The sequence below is a fragment of the Daldinia loculata genome (genome assembly GCF_022478755.1).
Source record: "Daldinia loculata strain CBS 113971 unplaced genomic scaffold F4817scaffold_27, whole genome shotgun sequence".
NCBI classification, from domain to species: domain Eukaryota; kingdom Fungi; phylum Ascomycota; class Sordariomycetes; order Xylariales; family Hypoxylaceae; genus Daldinia; species Daldinia loculata.
Genome location: NW_026054881.1, coordinates 88581 through 110227, shown reverse-complemented (window position 1 = coordinate 110227; position 21647 = coordinate 88581). Strand labels below are relative to the sequence as shown.

The 21647-nt window shown below is 47.1% G+C and overlaps 7 protein-coding genes across 7 annotated transcripts; 3 read left to right on the top strand and 4 right to left on the bottom strand.

Moving 5' to 3' along the window:
- Nucleotides 1-945: 945 nt before the first annotated feature.
- On the top strand, nucleotides 946-2329 carry F4817DRAFT_316281 (glycosyltransferase family 25 protein; the record flags this gene model as incomplete). Its single annotated transcript, XM_049300654.1, has 2 exons — nucleotides 946-1361; nucleotides 1585-2329. 2 exons carry the CDS (start codon nucleotides 946-948, stop codon nucleotides 2327-2329), a joined length of 1161 nt encoding a protein of 386 aa, XP_049158613.1.
- A 230-nt stretch (nucleotides 2330-2559) lies between these two features.
- Nucleotides 2560-6591, bottom strand: F4817DRAFT_338691 (large subunit of L-aminoadipate-semialdehyde dehydrogenase). Its single transcript, XM_049303455.1, has 3 exons — nucleotides 6229-6591; nucleotides 5166-6118; nucleotides 2560-5112 (listed from the first exon to the last, which is right to left on the bottom strand). Exons 1-3 carry the CDS (start codon nucleotides 6511-6513, stop codon nucleotides 2820-2822), a joined length of 3531 nt encoding a protein of 1176 aa, XP_049158612.1. The 5' UTR covers nucleotides 6514-6591; the 3' UTR covers nucleotides 2560-2819.
- Nucleotides 6592-6811: 220 nt separating this feature from the next.
- F4817DRAFT_365498 (FAD/NAD(P)-binding domain-containing protein) lies at nucleotides 6812-8243 on the bottom strand (the record flags this gene model as incomplete). The annotated part of the gene is made up of 2 exons (XM_049306874.1): nucleotides 6812-7334; nucleotides 7401-8243. The coding sequence occupies 2 exons, from the start codon at nucleotides 8241-8243 to the stop codon at nucleotides 6903-6905; spliced, it is 1275 nt and encodes a 424-aa protein (XP_049158611.1). The 3' UTR covers nucleotides 6812-6902.
- Nucleotides 8244-9227: 984 nt separating this feature from the next.
- Nucleotides 9228-11514, top strand: F4817DRAFT_338689 (MFS general substrate transporter). The gene is made up of 3 exons (XM_049303454.1): nucleotides 9228-10142; nucleotides 10312-10575; nucleotides 10721-11514. Exons 1-3 carry the CDS (start codon nucleotides 9543-9545, stop codon nucleotides 11285-11287), a joined length of 1431 nt encoding a protein of 476 aa, XP_049158610.1. The 5' UTR covers nucleotides 9228-9542; the 3' UTR covers nucleotides 11288-11514.
- Nucleotides 11515-12296: 782 nt separating this feature from the next.
- Nucleotides 12297-13621, bottom strand: F4817DRAFT_316277 (uncharacterized protein; the record flags this gene model as incomplete). Its single annotated transcript, XM_049300653.1, has 3 exons — nucleotides 12297-12883; nucleotides 12947-13036; nucleotides 13087-13621. 3 exons carry the CDS (start codon nucleotides 13619-13621, stop codon nucleotides 12297-12299), a joined length of 1212 nt encoding a protein of 403 aa, XP_049158609.1.
- Nucleotides 13622-14698: 1077 nt separating this feature from the next.
- F4817DRAFT_118222 (cytochrome P450) lies at nucleotides 14699-16981 on the top strand. The gene is made up of 4 exons (XM_049297586.1): nucleotides 14699-15257; nucleotides 15307-15839; nucleotides 15891-16125; nucleotides 16185-16981. Exons 1-4 carry the CDS (start codon nucleotides 15028-15030, stop codon nucleotides 16858-16860), a joined length of 1674 nt encoding a protein of 557 aa, XP_049158608.1. The 5' UTR covers nucleotides 14699-15027; the 3' UTR covers nucleotides 16861-16981.
- Nucleotides 16981-20741, bottom strand: F4817DRAFT_118179 (Frag1/DRAM/Sfk1 family-domain-containing protein). Its single transcript, XM_049297584.1, has 4 exons — nucleotides 20488-20741; nucleotides 19924-20424; nucleotides 19746-19869; nucleotides 16981-19280 (listed from the first exon to the last, which is right to left on the bottom strand). The coding sequence occupies exons 1-4, from the start codon at nucleotides 20579-20581 to the stop codon at nucleotides 17102-17104; spliced, it is 2898 nt and encodes a 965-aa protein (XP_049158607.1). The 5' UTR covers nucleotides 20582-20741; the 3' UTR covers nucleotides 16981-17101.
- Between the last annotated feature and the right edge of the window lie 906 nt (nucleotides 20742-21647).

The following is a 21647-nucleotide window of genomic DNA, read 5'->3' as shown; positions in this document are numbered from 1 at the left end:
TGGTGATTGGATCCGGGTTGGTCCTTCGATATACCCTCCACAGCGCGGGGGTTTATTTACGTCACAAACTGTTGACGGGCGAATTAGGCGATACTATGATTCTTTGCCGGGGCGACCCTACGCATATGTGGAGTTCTGGTTTGCATAGCATTATTTACATGGATATCTCGAGAGTTGGGAACCCGGCTTAGAGGTACAGACCGGAAGACGAAGTTGGTGCCTATTTAGGTATCCCTGAGCAGCATATTGGAGCTTAGTTACTTGAGAAGTAATTAGCTTTGTTTTGATAATACGTTTAGTGTAATCCTACGAAGTATTAATGGAAGCGTTGCCTTGACAAGAAACACCCAAGTTAATATACAGCTTAAACGTAGGAAAATACAAGCAGCCTTTGACCTACGAAAACTGACGTCATGGTGACTATGCTAAATAGTGTAAATTGAGCTGATAGAAAATAAATGCTACCCTACCAGGCCTACATACCCACCGGACAGCCCACCTGGATTATGGATTAGGTGAAGTAGGTACCTAACATGTAATTTCTACATCAAATACACTACCGAATCTACCTCCTACACGCTTCATAACGTACCTAACCATAATAGCTGCGAGGCTAAGGTGTTAGGTAGGTACTACGTATGTAGGTACATGTAAACTATGTGATATATAATATGGAAACCTTTCAGTCTCGGTCTCGGTCTCGCTCTATAGCTGAAATGCTAAAGCTGCTCTTCCTCACGCCATGATTCGTTTTCTTGCCATTTGACCAATTCTTCCTAAATTGCTTACTCGATACCTACTTCTTTTTGCATTACTTACCTATTCCTAGACAGTTACCTACCTACCACTTCCTTTTCTGCCGATCGTGATTAACACCGATTTCCGAACCCGTACATAGAATTTATGGGTGCTCGGGCCCGGCCCGACGGGTACACCCGATCAAGCATGGCAGCTCTTATTCAACCGCCAAGACATATAATCATTGGCGTCGTCGCGTTCTTCCTCGTAGCCTGCTTCGTGCTGTTCACGCCGCGGTCGACATCATACCACACCCCGTCGTCGTCGTCGTCGTCGTCGGCTTTTCCCTCGAGGATCGACCGGTCGTCGCCGGCCGACGTCAACCGCGTGGCTAACGGGACCCTGGGCTTCGAGAAGATCTTCGTCGTGGGCCTCCCGGAGCGCAGCGATAAACGCGATGCTATTGCGCTTACGAGCACGCTGACGGGGTTCGCGGTCGATTGGGTCGATGGGGTTAGAGGGGAGTCGGTGCCGGATAAGGCGCTGCCGTTTGGTGCTGATAGGAAGAAGTTGTGGGAGACGAACTTGGGGAGCTGGAGAGGACATATGAATGCTATTCGCAGGTACGTCGAGTGAGGGGTTTAGTAAAGGGGGGCGAGTCTCGAATACCCGCGTGCGCCCTTGTGCACGACAGGGGGGCAATTCTGCTGGTAGCCTACATGCGTTGAGTAGGCTTGGCTAGAGTTAGATGCGACTCGCGAGCCATAAGAAATATTGGGAAACCCAGGAAAATAAAATACTATAAGAGAGGATAGTTTCGATATGGACTAACCTATCAATTCATAGGATCGTCGAAGAAGACCTTGGATCGGCTCTCATCATGGAAGACGACATGGATTGGGACGTACGGCTCAAACCCCAGCTAGAAAGAATCGCCCAAGGCGCCAGGGCTCTTCTCTCCTCCGCCTCGAACCCCAACTCTCCCTACGGCGACGATTGGGATCTCATGTGGCTCGGACACTGCGGCGAGGTTTTCCCCGAGACGCTTGATGAAAATAAGGAGAAACCCGCGGATGACGCTGGCATCCAATACATGTCGCGCAAATTCGTCATCGAGAACGACTCAACCGTGCCTCCCAGAGACAGAATCACCGGCCTCGTCGACTTCAAAAGCCACCCCGAGTTTACCCGCTGGGTCCACATCACCGGCGCCCCCATCTGCACCTTCGCATACGCGCTCTCGCAGAGGGGCGCTCGGAAAGTCCTCCTAGACCTATCCGTAGACCACCTAACAGGCGCCTTCGACAACGCCCTCGCCGGGCTCTGCCGCCGCGCCGTCTCAACATGGGGCATCCAAGACGTCGCGAAGGCCGGCGACCGCGGGCTCGACGCAAAATGCATCAGCGTGACGCCTCCCGTGTTCTTCCACCACAAGGCCCGCGGTCTTGTGAACGCCGACAGCGATATCCAGACCGTCCAGGACGGCGGGCAGGTTCGGGAGAAGGGCAGGACGGAGAATATTGTCTGGAGCGCGAGGAATAATATTAAAAACATGGTTATGGGAGCTCAGATGGAGAGTCAGTATGAATAGAAAGGAGTTCGACTGTGGCGTTGGCGTTGGCGCTAGCTGGGTTTGTAACACTTGGGTTGCGCATGGAATATATATTGGGACGGAATGATACCTACCTCAATTCGAAATATGAGGACTATAAACGACGGCGTTGGCGGGATTCGGCAAATTAAGAACGTGGCTCCTAGTGCAGATAGAATACTTGCGATAATCAGTACAATTATACGGTTCGGAACCAAGTCTGCTTCTTCTGTACCGTATGGGCTAAACGACGGTATCAATTATATTGTCGAGGATTGATGATATGTTCAATAAATGCTTCATCTCGCGAACACATAACTAAACCGATTCCCGTTTCGGAGGTAGTAACCCCCCCGATTAACTGTGCTATGGAAACTCAAATGACTTTTATATTTCCCCTTTTCTCTACCAGGTTAATCTAACGCCTAGAAAAGCATGGAAATTCAGCCATACATGCAGGTATCCCGGTGCACAACCCGAGAGTGACAGATTAGGAGGCACCACCACGACCTCCTATGCCCCCCACAGCCAGTGCTCGCACAATATCCGCACTAATATCGGGTAGCGGCCGACCCCTTTCGGTCGGCTGGCCGATGAACTTGATTTCGGCTAGATATCGCAGGTACCTTCCCACATCGTCCCTGCTAATGCCATAGCCAGAGCTCTCGTCTACGCCTGTCCATTTATCGCCGTCTGCTTTCAAAATAGCAACAGCGTTCCTGTCATCCAACTCCGGCGCTCGGGTATTGGCTGGGAGGTCGTTCATGCAGAAATGTGCTAGCGGCATGAGCGCATGCTGTTCTTGGTCCTTCTCGAGGGCACCTGCGGACACGAAGTTCTCCAGTTCCTGCTTCCAGGAATCGTAGCTGACTTCTGGAGTTTTGTAGCCGTAGTACTCTAGTATCGATAGATACTCATTCATGCGGAGACGCGGGTGGCCGGTGACGTGAACTACGTGCACTCCACCTGGGAGAGGATTTAGGGCAGCAGCGACGACCACCCTCGCAACGTGGTTCACGGGGACAGCGTTGACAGTGTTGATTATGCGCGGGCGCGCTTCCAACTGTATGCAACCTTTCAGCATTCTGATCAGGAAGTCATCGACATTGCAGACACCAGTCTGATAATCACCCAGGATATATCCAGGTCGGATAACCGACCCCTGGAGGCCTCGTCTTCCGGCCTCTCTAACGAGTTGTTCTGATACCCACTTGGTTTGTCCGTATCCCGTGCCCAACCCGGTACGGCTTCCATTCATGTCATCACTTTCCATTATCGAACCCTCTCCTGTTCTTGTCTGCTCCTCTGACAGTTTGATATAATGGTCTGTGTCAAGGACACTAGTCGAACTGACGAAGCAGAAAACCTTTGCCTTCCCTTCATTGCACAGCTTCATCGCATCAATAGTTGATAATACGTTCGACGCCATCATATCCTGGTACTTCCGAATCCAATGGACGGTGGCTCCGTTATGTATCACCACGTCAACTTCATGCGATAATTTCTGCCAGGCTGAATCATCAATACCGAGCTGAGGCTTTGATAAGTCGCCCACAACCGCACTTAATCTCTCCTGCCACTCATCCTTCCATAGACCATATCCTTGAAGAGAGCGGCGAAGCCGTTGTAGGGCTGCTGCTGAGTCCTTGGCGCCTCGCACATGTGCGATTAACTTAACCTCACGAGAAGTCCGGTCAAGGACATCCTTCACAAGGTATGATCCCAAGAATCCAGTTGCTCCCGTAAGAAATACTGTCAAAATTTTAGTGTCGTCGAGAGCTTTGAGATCGGCGGATTGATATTTGTCAGCTAACTGGCCCGTCAATTCGTCAAGAGACTTCGTGTAAGCCGGGGTGGCCTCTTGTGCATCGCTGGTGGTATCGGTACCGTTGGCGTCCCGAAGTCTCTTCTCTACGTGAGCGCTGAAACTCGCTAGGTCTGGATGTTCGTAGAATGTGCTGATAGAAACGTCTGCCCCAAAACTCTTCCGAATTTCCAAAAGAAGCTGTTGGGCCAACAGGCTGTGTCCACCCAGATCAAAGAAGACGTTTTCTCGTCTAATAGTTTTCGGGTTGAGACCCCGGATGAGATCAGCCCACTTCTGGGCCACCTTCTGCTCTGTCTCCGTCAAGGACTCCCAGCTTTTTAGATCCTCCTCCGAAGCGTCTTCAACGCGTTCGGTAACATCTGGGAAAGGAAGATTCGGCTTATCAACCTTGCCATTGGGGTTTAAGGGGAGCTTCTCGAGAACTATATATATGCTCGGTACCGAATAGGCCGGTAATCGAGACTTCAAGTGATCTCGTACCTCAGTTTCCATGCTTCGATATTTCTTCAAGAAGACACGTGTAGGTCCCATCTCAACACCGTCATCTTCGACTTCTTCTATCCCCCGAGCGGCAACCCATCGCCGCCACTCAGATGCTTCAGGGACTAGGTAGCTTACTAGTGTCGGTTCTTCATTACGATCTCTTCGTACAAGAGTCTTGCAGTCTCGGATAAGTGGGTTTTGGCTCAGATTGCTGTCGATATCGTTGAGCTCGATACGGAAACCGCGAATTTTGACTTGGTCGTCGGCACGACCGGTGCATTCAACGTCTCCAGATTCAAGGTAACGTCCTAGATCGCCCGTCCGGTAGAGCCGATCCCTCGGGCCCTTGTAGTACTGTCTCCAAGGTTCATTTTTGCTCGCCTTCGCGTCTGCCTCGACCCACTTCTCATTATCTACGAACCAATTCATCAAGAACTTCTGCTCATTCAAAGATGGGTCCCCAAGATAACCCCTAATAGCAACATAATTAGCACAAACGTGAGAATGTCGAGAAAATAGACTCACTCAGCAAGACCTGCGGCCCGAACGAATATCTCTCCCACTTCACCGACCTGGCATAATCTAGATCGGTTCTCTCTGTCGACAACTAAAAGTTGGACATTTTGCATTCCCTGACCAGCTGGGACTGTGTCCTTGAGCTTATCTAGAAAGTCCGGATCCCTCGCTCGGCTCGGGACTTCAAAGTAACTGACGGCTCTCTGGGTCTCCGTAGTGCCGTACATATTGATAATGTTAGCGTTCACGGCAAGTTGCCGGAGGGACCGGCATTGCCTCGTCGTTAGAACGTCGCCGACGAAAAATACGTGTTCCAAGCTAGGAAATTCAGCGGTAGCGCCGCCAACTAGAATTTGACCCATGGCTGGGGTAAGATGAGTAACAGTAGGTTTCATTTCACGCATCCACTCAGCAAGTTTCTCATGCTGAATATCCTCCCTAGACGGGACGAGGAGTTGGGCGCCAAGGAATAATGGTGTGAAAATATCCCTCTGTACGGGATCGTGAGCTAGACCAGAGAGAAGTGTAAATCGACTCTCGGTCGATAAATTGAAGCGCTCGGCCATCCATCCAAAGTACCTGGTCAGACTGTAATGTCTACCAAGGACTCCTTTTGGTCTTCCTTCACTCCCCGAGGTGAATGACAGGGTAGGGTTTGAATCAGGACCCACTATCACATCAGGGGGGGAAGATGCAAGGCTTCTAAGGGGCTCGAAGATGTCTTGAGAATCAACCTGGCCTCCAGACAGAGTTCCGTCATCAAGAAGGCGGAGTTCAGGGACTTGGGCCTTTAGCTGAAGCTCTTGGTCAATATAGCCTTGCACCAGATCGGCCAATGGGCCATTCTCATCAGTTGCGCGGCCAATTTTGATCAGAGCACGTGGCTGAGATACCTCAAGGTAGATCTTCTGCCTAGCTGGAGGATAGGCAGGATCCAGGACCGTCATCGTAGCACCAGAAGCCTAATTGGACAATTAGCGTTACCTGAAATTAGATGACAGCAGTCTTCGTATATAAAAGTAAAGTGAATTTAAGTCTAAAGTGAGTCTAAGTTTAGAAATCAACAACATACCAGGGTACCCATCAAGGCGATGACCAAGTCAACAGAGCGATGGGCCCAAATCATCACTACATCTCCATTGGTAATGCCAGCATTGTGAAGGTACCGGGCAAGGGTATTAGAAGCTTCATAGATCTGACGGTAAGTGAAGCGTCTCTCTGGATGCGTCGAAGACTTAGTTTCTAGCACACAAGTCCTTTCGGGATATTTCTCAGCAGAGGCCCGGAAGCGCTCATGGATTGAACCGACATAACCTGACCAGTCAAGGTCGATCGTCGGGTCGGGTAAGTCGCCCATGACGGCAGTATTCTATATCCAATTCCACACGAGAGTCAAAGTATGGAAGGTAGAGATTATTTCATCGTCTCTACGAACATTTGAAGTATTAATGGAAATATTAAAAAATTACGTTGGTGGTGGGGTACATACGGTACATGTATTCAAAGTACCAGCTGCCAATGTGCGATGCGTCATAGTACCTTTTACCGTGTAACTCTTCCGAGAGCGGAGCTACATATGTACCAAGTACATGTACTAAATCAAGTACCTTATGTAGGTACCTAGGTACATGCCTAATCTTCTCCTTTTCCTTAGATTATCACGAGAAGTCATACAGATACAAGAAGATTCATGGAATTATATTTTCATGTACTTGAGTGATATGGGTAGGTACCTAGAGACAGGAATCAAATATCCGTATCAACTGCCCCCTTAAATACAAAAACTGCAGCTTCAACATGGTCATTCAAGTCGACTTCATTTGTATACATGCCGCCCTCTCTCATTTGGCTTTTCATGCTCTGGATATCTCTCTCTTCCTCGTCTAGACTGTAAAGTCTGCCGAATTGCCTCGTGATATCAACTACCTTCTGGCTTCTTGGTCTACGAATCTGGTCGAAGGCTTTCAAAGCTGTGTCGATATGATCTTTCGACTTGACCTCAGCAAAGACTCCGGCGAGGACCGCCGCATCCTCGATGGCTTGGGCGGCACCGTTGCCAGCGTGAGGAGCCGTGGCATGTGCCGCGTCGCCAACTATAGCAACGTGACCACGGTAATAGGTGGATGCGTGGTCATGATCCAAGATTTCCCAATAATCATTTGGATATTTTTCGAGAAGCTAGAACGTAGTGATGGTTAGTTTATGATTCTTATATCTAGAGTAATGTGATTATATTTAACCTACCGATACTAGCGAGGTGACTTCAGGGCAGAAATCCTTCCATTCGTCTGCATGAAACCCAGCTCTCTCACGGTTACGTCGCTTGCTATCCCTCTGGTAGCAGGAGATGCTGTATGTCTTTCCTAGATCCACAGGAAGGCCGTTGACATACCCAATAGGCGTGCAGAACATTCGGACATTCTCGATTGACTCCTTAGGAACCACCTTCTTTGCTTCTATCATCGGGACAAGGATATTGAAGCAATGCCAGTTATCATGATTGACTGCTTCCGCTGTCGGGTGATCAGGGCCCAGGATGAATTTTCTAGTAATACTCTTGACGCCATCGGCGCCAAACACCAAGTCGAATTCCTCAACCGCGGAATCTGCAAAGGTGACAGCAACCTTAGATGTATTGGTGCCTATGTTTCCGTTCTCTTCCATGCTTACCGCGCGTTTCCCAAAATGAACGCGGTGTTCAGGGATGATGTCCTCGAGAAGGCCCTGGATAAAGTGTGCCCTATGAATGGTTCTTCTTCCTTTTGCTCTGCCCAGTTCTGCCACAAGAGTTCCAGCATTATGCCCGCTCCCAACGATGATCTGAGTTGCCATCTCTATGTCTTCCTCGTTGGCCATGAAATGGGACTTTTTGAAGTATGCCTTCTTGATCTCCGGTGAGATTGAGTCCATTGCTTTGATGGCATTTCCGTGAAGCGCAATGCCTGCGCCGCGAACACTAACATCTGGATAGGCCTCATAGAGATGTACATCAAGTAACGGGTTGCGGGAGAGCCCTATAGTTAGACAGCATCCCGCGATGCCAGCACCGACCACAGCTACCCGGAGTCTGGGGGTTTGGGTTTCCATGTTGACTACTATTGCTGTTTGATGGACGAAAATTCTGATGGGATCACTTCACTTTCCTATATCAATGAAATTATGGTGTTATTCGAAAAAAAAAAAAAAAAAGGGTAGACAAAGATAGGTGTTATATAGACCTTGAATGGATGAAATTCCACAGGGATGCTATCTACGACTGGACAAAGCTCTTGTGACTGTCAGCAAGACACTGCCCTTGCTAGTCAGGAAAACATTAGCCTAGCATTACGACTTTACGTAGCGGACTTTTCTATCCCTTGCCTTCCCCATTCAGACAAGTTCAGCTTGGTCAAGCAAACTCGCACCTCTGTGAGGGGCTGGAAGAAACCGACTAACGCGAACTCATACAGGCATATAATGCCTCACGATATGAGGCTCACAGGAAAGCGCCCTTGTTACTTTGGAGGTGAATTTAGGGTATTTAGTGATTCAGCTTGTGAGACGACAATGATATTGAATATACATACGATTTAGAGTAAAACTAGTTGTTTCCATTTACTACAATCTCCCTCACCTGGAGAAGTATGACTTGCTCTTAAGAAATTTAATGAGTTGTAGGACTATGACTACTTCGACTTATGTGCGAAGTCGACTCTTTTTCGAAGGCGTGATATCACGATTTCTTATGTGTTGTAAGCTCCCTTTACATCGATGCACGGTTGCTTTCGGGGTCTTGTGTTAAACTCTGAATCGCAAAAATACCCCCGTTCCGTCTGATTTCGTCTATTTTACCTATGGCTTACAGTTTTGAACGACTAGGTCTCAAAAATTCGGCTATTGCTCATTGAATGGTAATGTTCTTCTTAGCCTTACTGCGCTTCTTATATAAATTGTGAGATGGGTTGAGAGTCTGGGGGTTTAAACAGCTTTATTCTTAAAGCGGTACCGAGGCATACACACGAGCTTACTACATGTAGAATTATAAGCGTTCATCCTCTTGATAAACCTCGTTTAATAATAAATATGTTACTGAAAAGAGTTGAATGTAACTTACTGTAAATGATCATTCATATTTTATTTGTAACCTTTCAAAGATCTTGTAATTCTGATTCAATTTAGTTAACAGAGATGGGGCTTTATTTTTGCCGCCAAAGACAGCCGAGGGAAAAGTCACCGAATGTATCAGGGATCTTTACCGAAATCGCCGTATTCATAACGTAATTTTAAGTGCTGTCACGAAAGCACGAACCCAGTCAGAAAATTATTAACTTCCACACCTTATTCTTTGCCAAGTTCTCTTCAAGCATTCATCTATGAGCTGATAAGAGACTCAACTAACTACCTGTAATGGCAGCACATACCCAAGCAATCCCGCTTACAGCCCCACAGGCCGGATCCGAGTCGGACTCAACTCCAGCACCGGCCTTGCCGCCCATCTCACGCAGGAAGCAAGCCTCAGTCCTCCTCTCCGCCTTCGTGACCATCGCTCTTACGATAGGGTATAACCAAACTTTTGGCGTCTTCCAAGAGTATTATCTCTCGCCGGATCAGAATATTCTGGTGCCCTCCCCGGCCTCACAGGCCACACCGCCGACAGCACTGCTCGCCTTCGTAGGCACGCTATGTTACGGGCTGACTTGGGCGGGTGGCATCCTTGTCAATCCTGTGATATCGCGTATCGAGAATGGAACTTGGGCCCTAGCCACGCCTTCGAGTCGGCGATGGCGCCGTAGGATCCTGCGTTTCTTAACGCCAAGGACGATCACTATTTCAGGAGTGGTCATGATGTCTGTTGGCTTCGCGTTGGCTTCCCTCGCCAGTTCCATATGGCAGCTTCTGCTTACACAGGGTTTCCTGGTTGGCCTTGGAATGTCACTCTTGTACTTTCCGCTCCTTGCACCCGCGCCTGAGTACTTCACTAGCCATCGTGCAACCGCCATGGGCTTCGTAAGTGCTTCATCCGCAATTCTATTTCTATATTCTTTGGAACCAGGGCGTTGAATTATATTATACATCTCGGTATCCCGATGAAAATCATATCCGGCCGTTCAGACAATGTGGCATCACCCCTGAAACTCTTGAAGGTATTGCCACTAATCCTTGGTACTCCTCCTAGATCCTAGCCGGTGGCGGTACTGGTGGTCTCATACTCTCGCCTGCAATCCGCGCACTTCTTAGCTCCCTCGGCGGTCGTTGGACCCTCCGGATTTATGCTATCTTCAATCTGGTCGCCGGGCTACCAGTTGCCTGGGCTGTACCGCGGAGTCGGTTTGCAACAGTCCCAGCCGCAGAAAGACCTGAGAGGCGAAATACCCACGTTTCACGCTCCTTGGCCATAAAACCTACATTCCTCTTCTCTGTTGTGGCCGCATTTCTCCAGGTTAGTACTCAAGAGATCTCTGTCTTGCCAGTGGAGCACTATCAATTGTAACCATGGGATAACTTACCTCTGACATTCATACTTTAATCCCCCAACCCTAATCTATCGCATCCATCTTTCAAGATTCCGTAGCTAACCCCTGTAGTCGGCCGGTGCCCAACTTCCCCTCTCCTTCATCCCTTCCTATACAGTAATTCTCGGTCAAACCGCCTCTAATGGCGCCAATCTCCTCGCCGCCAGCAACGCCATAAATGCCGTGTCCCGTGTCGTCACCGGCTACGCTGGCGACCGTCTCGGCCGACAGAACACACTTTTATTGACACTCTTCCTTGCTGCATCTAGCGTATTTGCCTTTTGGCTTTCTAGCATTCTCGCAACTGCCTCGTCGTCGTTCTCGCTTTGGTTAGCCTTCATTGTGCTCTACAGCGTCTCAGCCGGTGGGTATTACGGGCTGTTCCCGGCACTTATTGCCGAAGTCTTCGGGATCCAGCAGTACGCTGCTGTGAACGCGTTCATACTTTTCGTAAGGGGGCTAGGGACTATGTTCGGAAGTCCTGTTGGCGGACAACTGTTGGGAAGTTCGGAAGAGGGAACAGGGGCATATGCTAGTATTGCGTATTGGGATGGCGCACTGTTGATGGGTGCTACAATATGTTGCGTTGGGGTACGATGGGCTGACGGAAAGGGGAAGGGGTGGAAGTGGATTGCTTAACGTCGACATGACCTAGACGTGTACAAGATGAAGAATGACATTCTTCTACTTGCACACTGCTCAATTGGAGCATCCGAGTAGTCTAGACTGAATGGTTTAAAGTCACACTAATTTTGGTATAACTAAGCCATGTTACTCCTAAGGCTTCTTGTATTATAGTAGTACCTTAGTAGTTTACTTACCACATTGCCGACTTTTAGGAGTATATTTTCTATAATATAATGCTGATCTAAAACCCTCTACCTTTCTAAACATAAGAATTGGAATAGACCAAGCCTTTTTACCATGGTTTGTACAAGCAAGGATTAAATATGCTCTTGTTTCCCATTTTGACTACTGACCTTTCTACCAACTTTGGGTGGTCGAGAACAGCAGTCCTATACAAAATAACTCTAGATATTTACTGTTAATCACATTTAGAGATATAGAACATGAAACAGGGCGAATAAAGAAACTGGCCTAGAAGACGGATGAACTACTTATTGAATAATACATGAGTAATATTATTATTTATGTACTCTTGGCTACAAAGGGGCGGGGTTAAGGGGGTTCGCTCCTCGGCCTCATCAGCTAGGTCTATAATTCAACAATATTGAAATAGCGTGTAATTTACCGATGGCGAACTTAAAGGTTTCTATACACTCATCTATACAACTACATCAATATTGCTATGTTATATTTAAATGGGAAATTCCAATTGCTTGTGCTCGGTGAAAGTTGGAACATATGATAATTCAGCCGTTCGAAAGCATCCTCTCTCGATGCGTTGGTAAATCCGATTGGTTGCAATGAATTAATTTAGACAAATAAGCAACGTATAACTCTGTATAAAATCCATGCCCTAGCCCTATCTATCAAGTAAGACTACCCAAACTGCAAAAACACGAATATAAATTGAGAACATAACTCTATTAATGCGTAAACTGCGAACCTATCAAATGCTGGTCTACTTATGAGGTAGCCCGAAGCTCCTTATGCTAGGTGCCCTAGCGGTCTCGTGATCAACTGGTCAGGCGGCGCCTGACGGCTGACCATGTGGTAGGTTGTTGTCACTGTCGGCTCGGTGTTGTATTTTAAGGGCTGTGTGATAGTCTGCCTCAAAAGCATCGCCTACAGAGTCTAGGGTAGCAAATGTAGCAGCGCTCACGCCAGTCCGATTGTTTCTACGAATGAAAGTTCGCAAGCCAGTGAAAATCGGAGAGGGTATCCTGGGGAGTTTGGGAATTGAGTTGTCTGAGCCTGATGTGGATTTCTCGTTGGGCTGCGCTCGAGCCAAAAATTGGAACGGAGTAAAGAATTTATGGAAAAGGCTCTCTACCGGGCTGCGAGGTATTGTATCGTCGGTACTGTTTGCCTGTTTGACAAAAAGCGTACGAAACGCCGTGATTGATGCCATTATGACTGAAACTGCACCTTCAATATGTTGCCAGAAGAACTCCCAGGTGTCATCCTCAAGCCCCTTGTAGTGAAAGCCAGCAAGCCTGACAATAGCGCAAATTACCATGAAGATCGAGAGACAGAGGAAGATTGCCAAACCAAACTTGGTAGACCGGCTGAGGAACGAGCCTCTGAGGATGATAATGGGGATACTAACGACTAACACGACGTGAGTTTTAAGGACAACGAGCTAGCTAATGCGCAAACATAAATAAAACGTACCCATTATATCCGAAAGAATGTCTAGGACCGTAACAAGCGCGACAAGACCCAATGTCTTTTTCTCATCTATGGTCGAACTGAAGCATTTAACTATAAGAAGGTTAGCCTCGGTCCAGCGTTGGCTGATAAGTTATACTTACTTCCTTCTAATCCAAAATATGGGCACACGATGAATGGTTCTGAGACGACAAACGCCCAAGACAAGATACAGAAACCCGCTATGAACCAGTAGTACCAATTTACTCTTCGTGATATATGCCATACAAGCGGGCGCATGAACGCCAGAAAGCACCCCTTGACGGCGAAAGTCGTTGTCCATATTAAGGCCAAAAGCGGGTATAAACTCTTCTGGAGGTAGAGAAGTTCGTCATAATTGGCAAGGAGGTAAGGTAGAAGTTGAGGGGCTAGTAAAGCAGCCGTATGCAGGTAGACGAAATAACAGATATAGTACAGAATGCCCGTGGCAGCACATAGAGAGGCGGCAGCGATGATTAAAAACGCATCGTCCAGATGTAGGCGCTTCTGGTACGTAAGACGTACAGCCAATCGACCGATGAAGCAGCAAAGTGCTAAGCCGGTCAATACTCCAATGGCCACTTGGAAGGCACGCATATGAATCTGGCTGGATGACTCGATGAGCCTTGTAGCCTCTTGAGGATCCAGAGAAGCATCCATGTTTCGCGTCGAGTTTGCCAGGTGTCGACTAGTGATGGTCAATCTTTGAAGAACAGGCCTGGGAAAGGAGGTCTTGGGGATCTTGGGAAGCTAAATAGTCATTTTTGTGCTGCAAGCCCACATGCCCGACTACAGCATTTTCACCTCTATTGGGGCCGCTTTGGGTTTCCATTTGCGTGAGATGCGTTATCTTTGAGCCTTTCTCTTGTGATACATGAGTTGGATCAGAATCTCACGGCGAGAGTGTTCTTTGGTGAGGTTAGGGTCGGTTGGGGGCTATCATACAATTAGAGATTGTTGCATTGGTGAGAAAATGTTTGGGGTCCAATGTAACCCCGAGCCCCTAAATATCCAATATAGTATACGTCGTACCTTCTTTCATTGTACTACTCTCATCCCGTGTTATGGCTATTCGTGACCTCCATGATAACTATACTTAGATCCCGTGTCTCTTTATATTCTTCTCGGTGCAGATGCTTTCTTGGGGTACCAAAATTGCAATATTGGTTGTGGGCCAGCGAGTCCAACAAACCAATTAAAAGCTTGACCTGACTTGGGCCTGATTTGACCGGGTTTGGGTAGATCCTTTTTTTGGCATATTTATACAAGTTAGGTATAAAATTTTTTTTTTGGTCAGTAATAAGATAAGTTGAACCTATATAAACCTACTAATAATTGAATTTTAAGTGATATGATTGGTTTAAAACAACCGGTAATGTATGATTAATGACGTTAAAGTAATGCGATTAAATTTTTTCTATTTAATTTGAAACGCGTAATGTAATATACGATATAAAACGCGTTAATTATACTACCACGCGTAGTATTTCGAGTTTATACGTACTGAGGCTGGCGGTAATCGTGTTTTCGAGACCACGATGATATTTTTGGTGTTTTGGTCAAAAAGTTGTATGAGAAAAGATTTAATAGGTGGTTTAGGTGGGGCTAAGTGGGTATGATGCTATCCCACCCCTTGTATTGACCAATTAAATAGCAGGAAATATGTACCCGAAATTTAGCCGGTATTGCCACCAGTGGTGCCTCAGGCCAATCCCACAATATGTATGGCCAGGTAAGCCTCAATTTACAACATGTTTGACTTGACTCGATAAGGTCAGATATATACGATTATTTGACTTGATTCGGCTTGTTGGACTTGCTGGTTGTGGAACCGTGACGGGAACTAATAATAGTAACAGTTGAGTTACTTAAAGGAGGTAGAGGTACCTACTTATCTGGAGAGTGGCTGTATTGAATACCGACCTTAACTCAGTCAACAGCCCGTGTCAACCTGTTCAGTTCAGTTCAGTTCTAATCCTCTTTGCCGGGGGCGAATGTGACAGTCGTCAATCTTACTCTCTAAGACATATTATTATATTAAGCACCTAGATAAATCGTTTTTAGAGATGCTCTTCAATCTTCTTCCACTCAGCCCGGCTAACCTGTTGGCTTTTTGTTTGCTGTTTATCACTGTGCTTTGGCGTCGGTATGCTACTAAACACGCCCGTCTCGTGGCGTACGAGAAGCGCGACGATGTAAAAGGTATCCCTTCAACGTTCCCCCATGTCTTCCCCTTTCTGGGAAGTCTACCCATTATGTACTTACGGAGCCCGAAAGACTTCGTATTGAACCCCAAGTAAGCACTTCTTATACCATTATCTATTGCAATAACCAACCCATTACAGGAACTTCTTCCAGAGCGCGCACCCAGTTCTAGTCAAAATTCTTACTCAAGAGTTCTACGTGATCCAGGGTCCAGAGAATATCAAAGCCCTCTTTAAGAGCTCTTCGGTGTGCACATCAATTCCCTTCGTCAAGTTCGCTCTTGGGTACGCTTTTGGCTTGCCAGCTAAGGCCCTGAGTTTATACGACAGGGACGACTCCGGCAGTAGCCATGTGCCTCATCCAGGCAGCACGGTGGAGGCTCGCAACCGTATTGACTACCGCGGGCACCAGTCTATAATCCAATTTCTAGAAGGCAAAAAGCTTCTGCCTTTCTGGAACAGGTTCGCAGACGATATTACACAGCAGTTGTATAGTTTGCATGATCGCATGGGGCCTGACTGGGAATACCGCGCTGATCTGATGAAGGTCATTGGAGATGAAGTAACGGTCTCAACCCTTAATGCTCTTTGCGGACCATACCTCCTGAGGCTGAATCCAAATTTCCTGCAGGACTTCTGGGACTTTGACCGCAACTTGCAGACTTATCTCCAAGGTAAAGCACCAGGAAACATATAGTAGCGCACTTGGCTAACCATGTTCACAGGGATCCCTTGGTTTCTTGCGCCAGGGGCCTACGCGGCTCGAAAGAGGGTCCTGAATGCTGTTAAAATCTGGCAGCAGCACGCAAGGGATCACTACGACGACTCCACCGTGGGTACTGACGGTGACGATCCATTTTGGGGGAGTAGCTTCTTCCGAGAGCGACACGAAATGTTTCTCGAAATGGACGGGTTTGACCACGCTGCTATCGCATCCCAAGATTTCGGAGCAATATGGGCGTAAGCTACAGTTTCGGCCCCTTAACGTCAAGATTGATACACGCTAACTTCTCGCATAGAGTAAGAAATTCTATCGCTACTGTATCATGGGCGGTTTTCGAAATATATCGGGATCCTGAGCTGCTTGCTAGTGTGAGGGCCGAGGTTGATACCTGTGCGACCAGAAGCGCGGATGGCCGCATCCGGTTCGATATAGACCAATTGCTCCGTTTGCCAGTCCTCCAAGCTGTATATGCCGAGACCTTGAGACTTAGGATGCACTTTTACATCATCAAGATGCCCGATAGGGTTGATATGAACATCCGAGACTGGATTATACCGAGGCGAAAGGTAACTGTCACGCTGACGACAGTTGCGCATATGGATTCTAAAGCGTGGAACACTGGTTCTAATAACGAGCACCCCGCCAACGAGTTCTGGGCTGGACGATTCCTTAATTATCCGTCTGGAAGTGAGCCCTCCAACGCTCAGGCGCACGGTTTTACCCCCGCGTTCTCAACAAAAGAGTACGAAGGATCATGGATTCCCTACGGCGGCGGACCACGACAGTGTCCTGGCCGGCATTTTGCGAAACGCCAGATATTACTGACTACTGCTTTGATGATTAGCTTATTTGACTGCGAGATATCGGAGGAGGGAAAAACTGTGCAAGAAGATTTGACCTTGAAAGGATTCGGCGGTGGAATATCGCATCCCATTAACCTAGTGCCAATACATATAAAACAAAAGAGATAATACCTAATGCCAAAAGGAGACTGGCCTTCTAGCCCTCCTAAATAAACGACTACGATTTACCATAATCTAATTGATTCATTAACTAGATTGAATTTAAAGTTAAAAGAACGCCCCCTTTTCATGCACAGGCTTTCTTACACATTATGGCATTAACACGTTTCCCTTATCCCCTTATCCCTTTACCCTTTACCCCCATATCCTCGTAACCCCGCCCCCTTACTCCCTTATGCCAATTATCCATTCATGATGGCTTGTAATACAGTGGCTCGTTGAAAACGTGATACCGGTGTCCCCTAACACCTTGTCCTCTGAATAGGGCCGGAAATCTCCATCCTTCAGGAACATCGTGCTCTTTGGCCCTACGGTTTCTTTTTTCCGAACTGGTATCTAAAGCCGCGACTTGAGCTTTTTCGGCCTCACTCTTAGGAACTACAAATTTTGCAACTTGTAGCTCGGTATCTGTGATAGTACTTCGAGACACCCTCGCGTATCCTACTCTCTGTAGGCGTTTATACAAGATATATTCGCACCAACGATCCCAATCACGCGGATCCACGTCGTGCATCCCTGAAATATCGGAGACGTACGTGTTATAGTTGCCTTGAAGAGGCCTGGTCACTAGGTAGGAGAGTAAGATCGACGGCCTTGGTGATGAACCCATCAGTTTGGACATATACTCAGTTTGCAGACGACGATCTTCTGGATCCTCTTCCTGACCAGAATGGAACACGAAGACATCCACTAATTCACCGTAGACATCAAGGGTCGCATGGATAGCAGGAGCCAGTTCACCTACGGGCGACGGAAGTAGATGGTGTGTCGAATTCATAATAGGGAACTTTGACAATAGCGCGGCGCCCCAAGTATGCTTGTTCGGCCCAGGACCATAGTCGACATACATACCTAGATCCTCGGCGAGGAATTGGGTCGTATCCCTATTACCCATTATAATACGTTGCAAGTCGGACTCTAGTAAACCGATAACGTCGATTTCAAGTTCTTTTACTAAATCACGTATGCGGTACTCAGAAGACCACATGTCGTTGTCTAGAGAGAAGTGGATGGTCCAAATTCCAGCAGTGATAAGTCTCGAGTCATTGTGGTAAGGCTTATAATTGTTGGTTGGAAAACGTCGGAACGCAGTAGCGACGAAAAAAAGGTGTATGATGCCCAGTACTAAAGTGTGATACTTGCGATGTCGTGATCGAGATGGAGGTTCACATGTTTCGCGTTGGCGCGAGTGTATCGACGTGATGTTGAATATACCAGCGCCGATGAGCAACATCATTGTCGTCATGATCCAATCCGTGTGTTCGCGAACGAGGGGTCCTCCAGGGACGAAAGCGTAAGCAACCACCCAGACGTGAAATAAAACCATCAAGTTGTATAGGAAAAACCCAAGACCAAAAGTGGTGGCGGGGTTCTTCTTAGAGGCCACGGTAATGAAAGGGGTGGCGATAGCTGTCAAGTAGAAGGCGGTAGTAAGACCGCCGAAGTACCCGAACCAGCCGGGATAGAGAGTGAGGATGGCCGCTCCGACGCACCCGATGCCATAAACAGACCAACTGCTGACTAATTTCGGTAGGCGAATTCCAGTCAATAATCCAGCTGTCATTGCCACTATTGTGAACCAACCATGGGGGCCAGAGAGGGGGCCCCGGGCTGGATAACCATCCCACACCCATAGAATCATGGTGCTGGTATCAGAAAGTAGTGAATGTAAACCAAAGAAGAGACCACCAATACCCAGGGCAGTTAGGAATGCCGAACCGTTCTGCCTGTCATCTTCGGCGACGCCAGTATTAAGAGGCGCCCTACGGGTGAATCTAAGCGTAGCAAATACTGCTAATACCAATCCAGTCCCGTTATAGCCACCGTTGGCGGCGTGCATGATCGGCCATATCGGGTTGTTAGTTTGCCATGCATATTTGACAGCGGAAGACATTACTAGACCGACAGTCCAGGCTAATATTTTCGACTCGAGACGGACCGGGTGAACCGATTCAGAGAACAAAGTGGCGGCCCACGCCAGACAGGACATCGCGACGCCAAAACCAACCGTAAAGAGTCTGTAGGCTGGATCTTTGACCTGCCATGCGAGAATTCCAGTGAGAGACAAGAGATGACAGGCGCGTAGATTCTGAGTAATGAGCGAGCGGACTGGTTTAATACCAAGAAGTAAGGGCGAAATTGTAGACATTACGAGTGCTTCGTAGCCTGAGATGCCCATGTGCCAAAGTGGGAAGTACCAAATAACCACGCCCAGACTTGTGAGCATAGACCAGAAGACGAAGCCATGGTAGACCTCGGCAGCAGTGTCGAATATTTCAGGCCAAGAAAATTCAGCATCGAAGATACCGGCAGTAATCTTTCTTTTTTCCTCTTCGAGAACGGCGGTTGCTTGAGACGATACGTTGACCCTGCGAAACCGATCAGAAAAAGTGACATGGTAATGCCGAGTCAACCGCATGATCGCGTCAAAACTCGCCCGAACAGATGCCGCTGTCGCCCCTAAGCAGCTATAACATATCTGCATTGGGAAGACCAACTATTTTCTAATATAGGAGCCTGCACAGTGTTTATTCCAGCAAACCAGTTGATTATCGAACTCATGACAGATTCCGCAGGGGATAATGTTCGTGACAGGTTGCACCCATCATGGAAGTCCCATAGACTAATCTGGCCAATGATAATCTCAGCGAAATAACGATGTCCGACAGATACGTAGAGAAAATCTACCTTATCTTGGCTGGTTCGTAATAATTGTCGACCTCGATTGCTCCATATATGTGGCTTCGTGTGAAAAACAAAATAGGGGCGCAGCATCTAGTCCCAAGCGAGTATGCACATCATATTAAGTCTACCTGGGGAGCCATTGTACATACCCCTTACTCAAACCTTTGTCCCTAACTACAATCTCAAAAGTATCGAAGTCGAGAGCAGTAACCGCGTCAAAGGCGACGTCAAACAGGATAAGAGACCACTCGAGGAGCGAATAAATAGTGTAAGCTACAAGTAGTGAGTATTCTCTCCACTCGAAGCTTTGAACTAACGTGTACTGACCTCCTGCTACCCGGCGGATCTTGTGCTGAATAAAGAAGTAGATCATCGGAGGTATCATGCCGAAGAAAGCTGTTGCGAGATACTTTCGATACTTGATAGCTTTCGGGTTCGGTGGGCTCAAGGCGATACAGCCAAAGGTCCACGGGATAGTAGCTATAAGATAGGAAATCATGAAGATATCATGCCAATCATGATCGTCGGTCGAGGTCACGTAGGTCCACCCCCCACACGTAAGAGTCCTAAAAATACCCACACCAGCGATGAACTTGGGGAGGGCCTTTCCGGGCTTCGCGGTAAGGAGATACCAAAGGGTGACGAGTGCAAATCTAGGTCCGGAAGTCAAAGCTATGAAGAGCATAAAGAAAGATCGCTCGGGATATCGATCGCCTATGGTGGCAGAAACGGAGGGGAACCATTCGTCGGGATAGCCGTAGAATTCATTCTTGACGATCTTATGGTAGTGAAGGTACATGCCCACAGACAGGGCACTCAGGAAAGCAGCTATTTAATCCCATTGATCAGTTGAAATCGTGTCTACCCAGGGAGGGCGTATATTTCACCAACCGTATGCGACAACAGTATGAACCCACGATACCCATTTCGCATTTAAAGTGGCTACCGTCGTCCCGGTATCCTTATCTTTGTACTTGGATGACATATTCGCATTCCCAAGTTGGGAGCCAAACGAGCCTTGCGTGGATGTTAAAGTTGAGTTGCAAGAACCAAACCAAGGGGTGAAATAAAATCAACGGGAACAGTCGCAACGAACGTCGGGGGGAAAGAAGGGGTTGAAAAAAAGAAAACTTGGAAGTTGCGTCAATGTTCTAATGTATATGGTTAGGTATGTACCTAAGGTACCTTCCCATTTGCTTCTCCGGATTCATCGGTGCTACGGTTGACCAGACAAGCCACTGTGCCAAAATGAAAAAAAATAATCGCACACTAAACTAAAGTTGGTAGGAGGTCACTTGCCACAATTTAAAAAATATTAAATGTATACTTCCAAGCCTTATTATGGTTTATTGTAATAAAGATATTGATTTAACCAATATAATGTAAAGGATTGGCCAATCAAATTAAAGGATTTAATTGTCAATTCAATTGTCAATTCAATTTTCAACTACCACATCTACACATTTAAATAACTTTACAATTACAGCAATTACAACATTACAATTGGTATCATTTTATAGCCTCAATTGAAGCGAAAATAATTATCCAGGTTGTATGCTTATACGATGTATTGTTATTAAGATATCTAAAGTCTTTTGAAAACAGTCGTCTCAAAGGGTATCACGTGTACGTACAGGTCTCTGGAATGATACATAGGTACCTAGGGCTGTCATACATATGTATATCGTCAAGTACCTCCCCCACCATACAAATTTACTACTATACACTTGTACTTTTGGAATACCTAGGCCCAACCTCCTAGGTATTCTTTTTAAGATGCGCGCCCTTCTATTGGCTAAATCTTACACCGCCCGTCTGGCAATATCCTTATCCTTACCTATCCTTATACACCACATATCTGTTACAGCTTCATGTTTAATCAATTCAATTCAATCAATTCAACAACGATGCAAGGCCTGTATGTCTTTATTCGATGCATTATTATACTGCTTTTACTTGGTCGCATACGTTGGTTAAAGACTATACGGTCGCATACAGTCATTCCGAGGCAAAAAGGCTGAAAACGAGGTCTTTTTAAATGATCTCTGATA

What these genes read in the sequence shown, in the direction of transcription:
- F4817DRAFT_338691 (XM_049303455.1), bottom strand. Translation starts at nt 6,513, where the DNA reads ATGGGCGACTTACCCGACCCGACGATCGACCTTGACTGGTCAGGTTAT. An exon ending in TCGCCTTGATGGGTACCCTG is followed by an intron (nt 6,119 to 6,228) that starts GTATGTTGTTGA and finishes TTGTCCAATTAG; the next exon opens with GCTTCTGGTGCTACGATGAC. An exon ending in CGGGCCGCAGGTCTTGCTGA is followed by an intron (nt 5,113 to 5,165) that starts GTGAGTCTATTT and finishes TGTTGCTATTAG; the next exon opens with GGGTTATCTTGGGGACCCAT.
- F4817DRAFT_338689 (XM_049303454.1), top strand. Translation starts at nt 9,543, where the DNA reads ATGGCAGCACATACCCAAGCAATCCCGCTTACAGCCCCACAGGCCGGA. An exon ending in GTGCAACCGCCATGGGCTTC is followed by an intron (nt 10,143 to 10,311) that starts GTAAGTGCTTCA and finishes TACTCCTCCTAG; the next exon opens with ATCCTAGCCGGTGGCGGTAC. An exon ending in TTGTGGCCGCATTTCTCCAG is followed by an intron (nt 10,576 to 10,720) that starts GTTAGTACTCAA and finishes TAACCCCTGTAG; the next exon opens with TCGGCCGGTGCCCAACTTCC.
- F4817DRAFT_118222 (XM_049297586.1), top strand. Translation starts at nt 15,028, where the DNA reads ATGCTCTTCAATCTTCTTCCACTCAGCCCGGCTAACCTGTTGGCTTTT. An exon ending in GACTTCGTATTGAACCCCAA is followed by an intron (nt 15,258 to 15,306) that starts GTAAGCACTTCT and finishes AACCCATTACAG; the next exon opens with GAACTTCTTCCAGAGCGCGC. An exon ending in CTTGCAGACTTATCTCCAAG is followed by an intron (nt 15,840 to 15,890) that starts GTAAAGCACCAG and finishes CCATGTTCACAG; the next exon opens with GGATCCCTTGGTTTCTTGCG.
- F4817DRAFT_118179 (XM_049297584.1), bottom strand. Translation starts at nt 20,581, where the DNA reads ATGTCATCCAAGTACAAAGATAAGGATACCGGGACGACGGTAGCCACT. An exon ending in GATCCGCCGGGTAGCAGGAG is followed by an intron (nt 19,870 to 19,923) that starts GTCAGTACACGT and finishes CACTACTTGTAG; the next exon opens with CTTACACTATTTATTCGCTC. An exon ending in GACAAAGGTTTGAGTAAGGG is followed by an intron (nt 19,281 to 19,745) that starts GTATGTACAATG and finishes TCGGTTTCGCAG; the next exon opens with GGTCAACGTATCGTCTCAAG.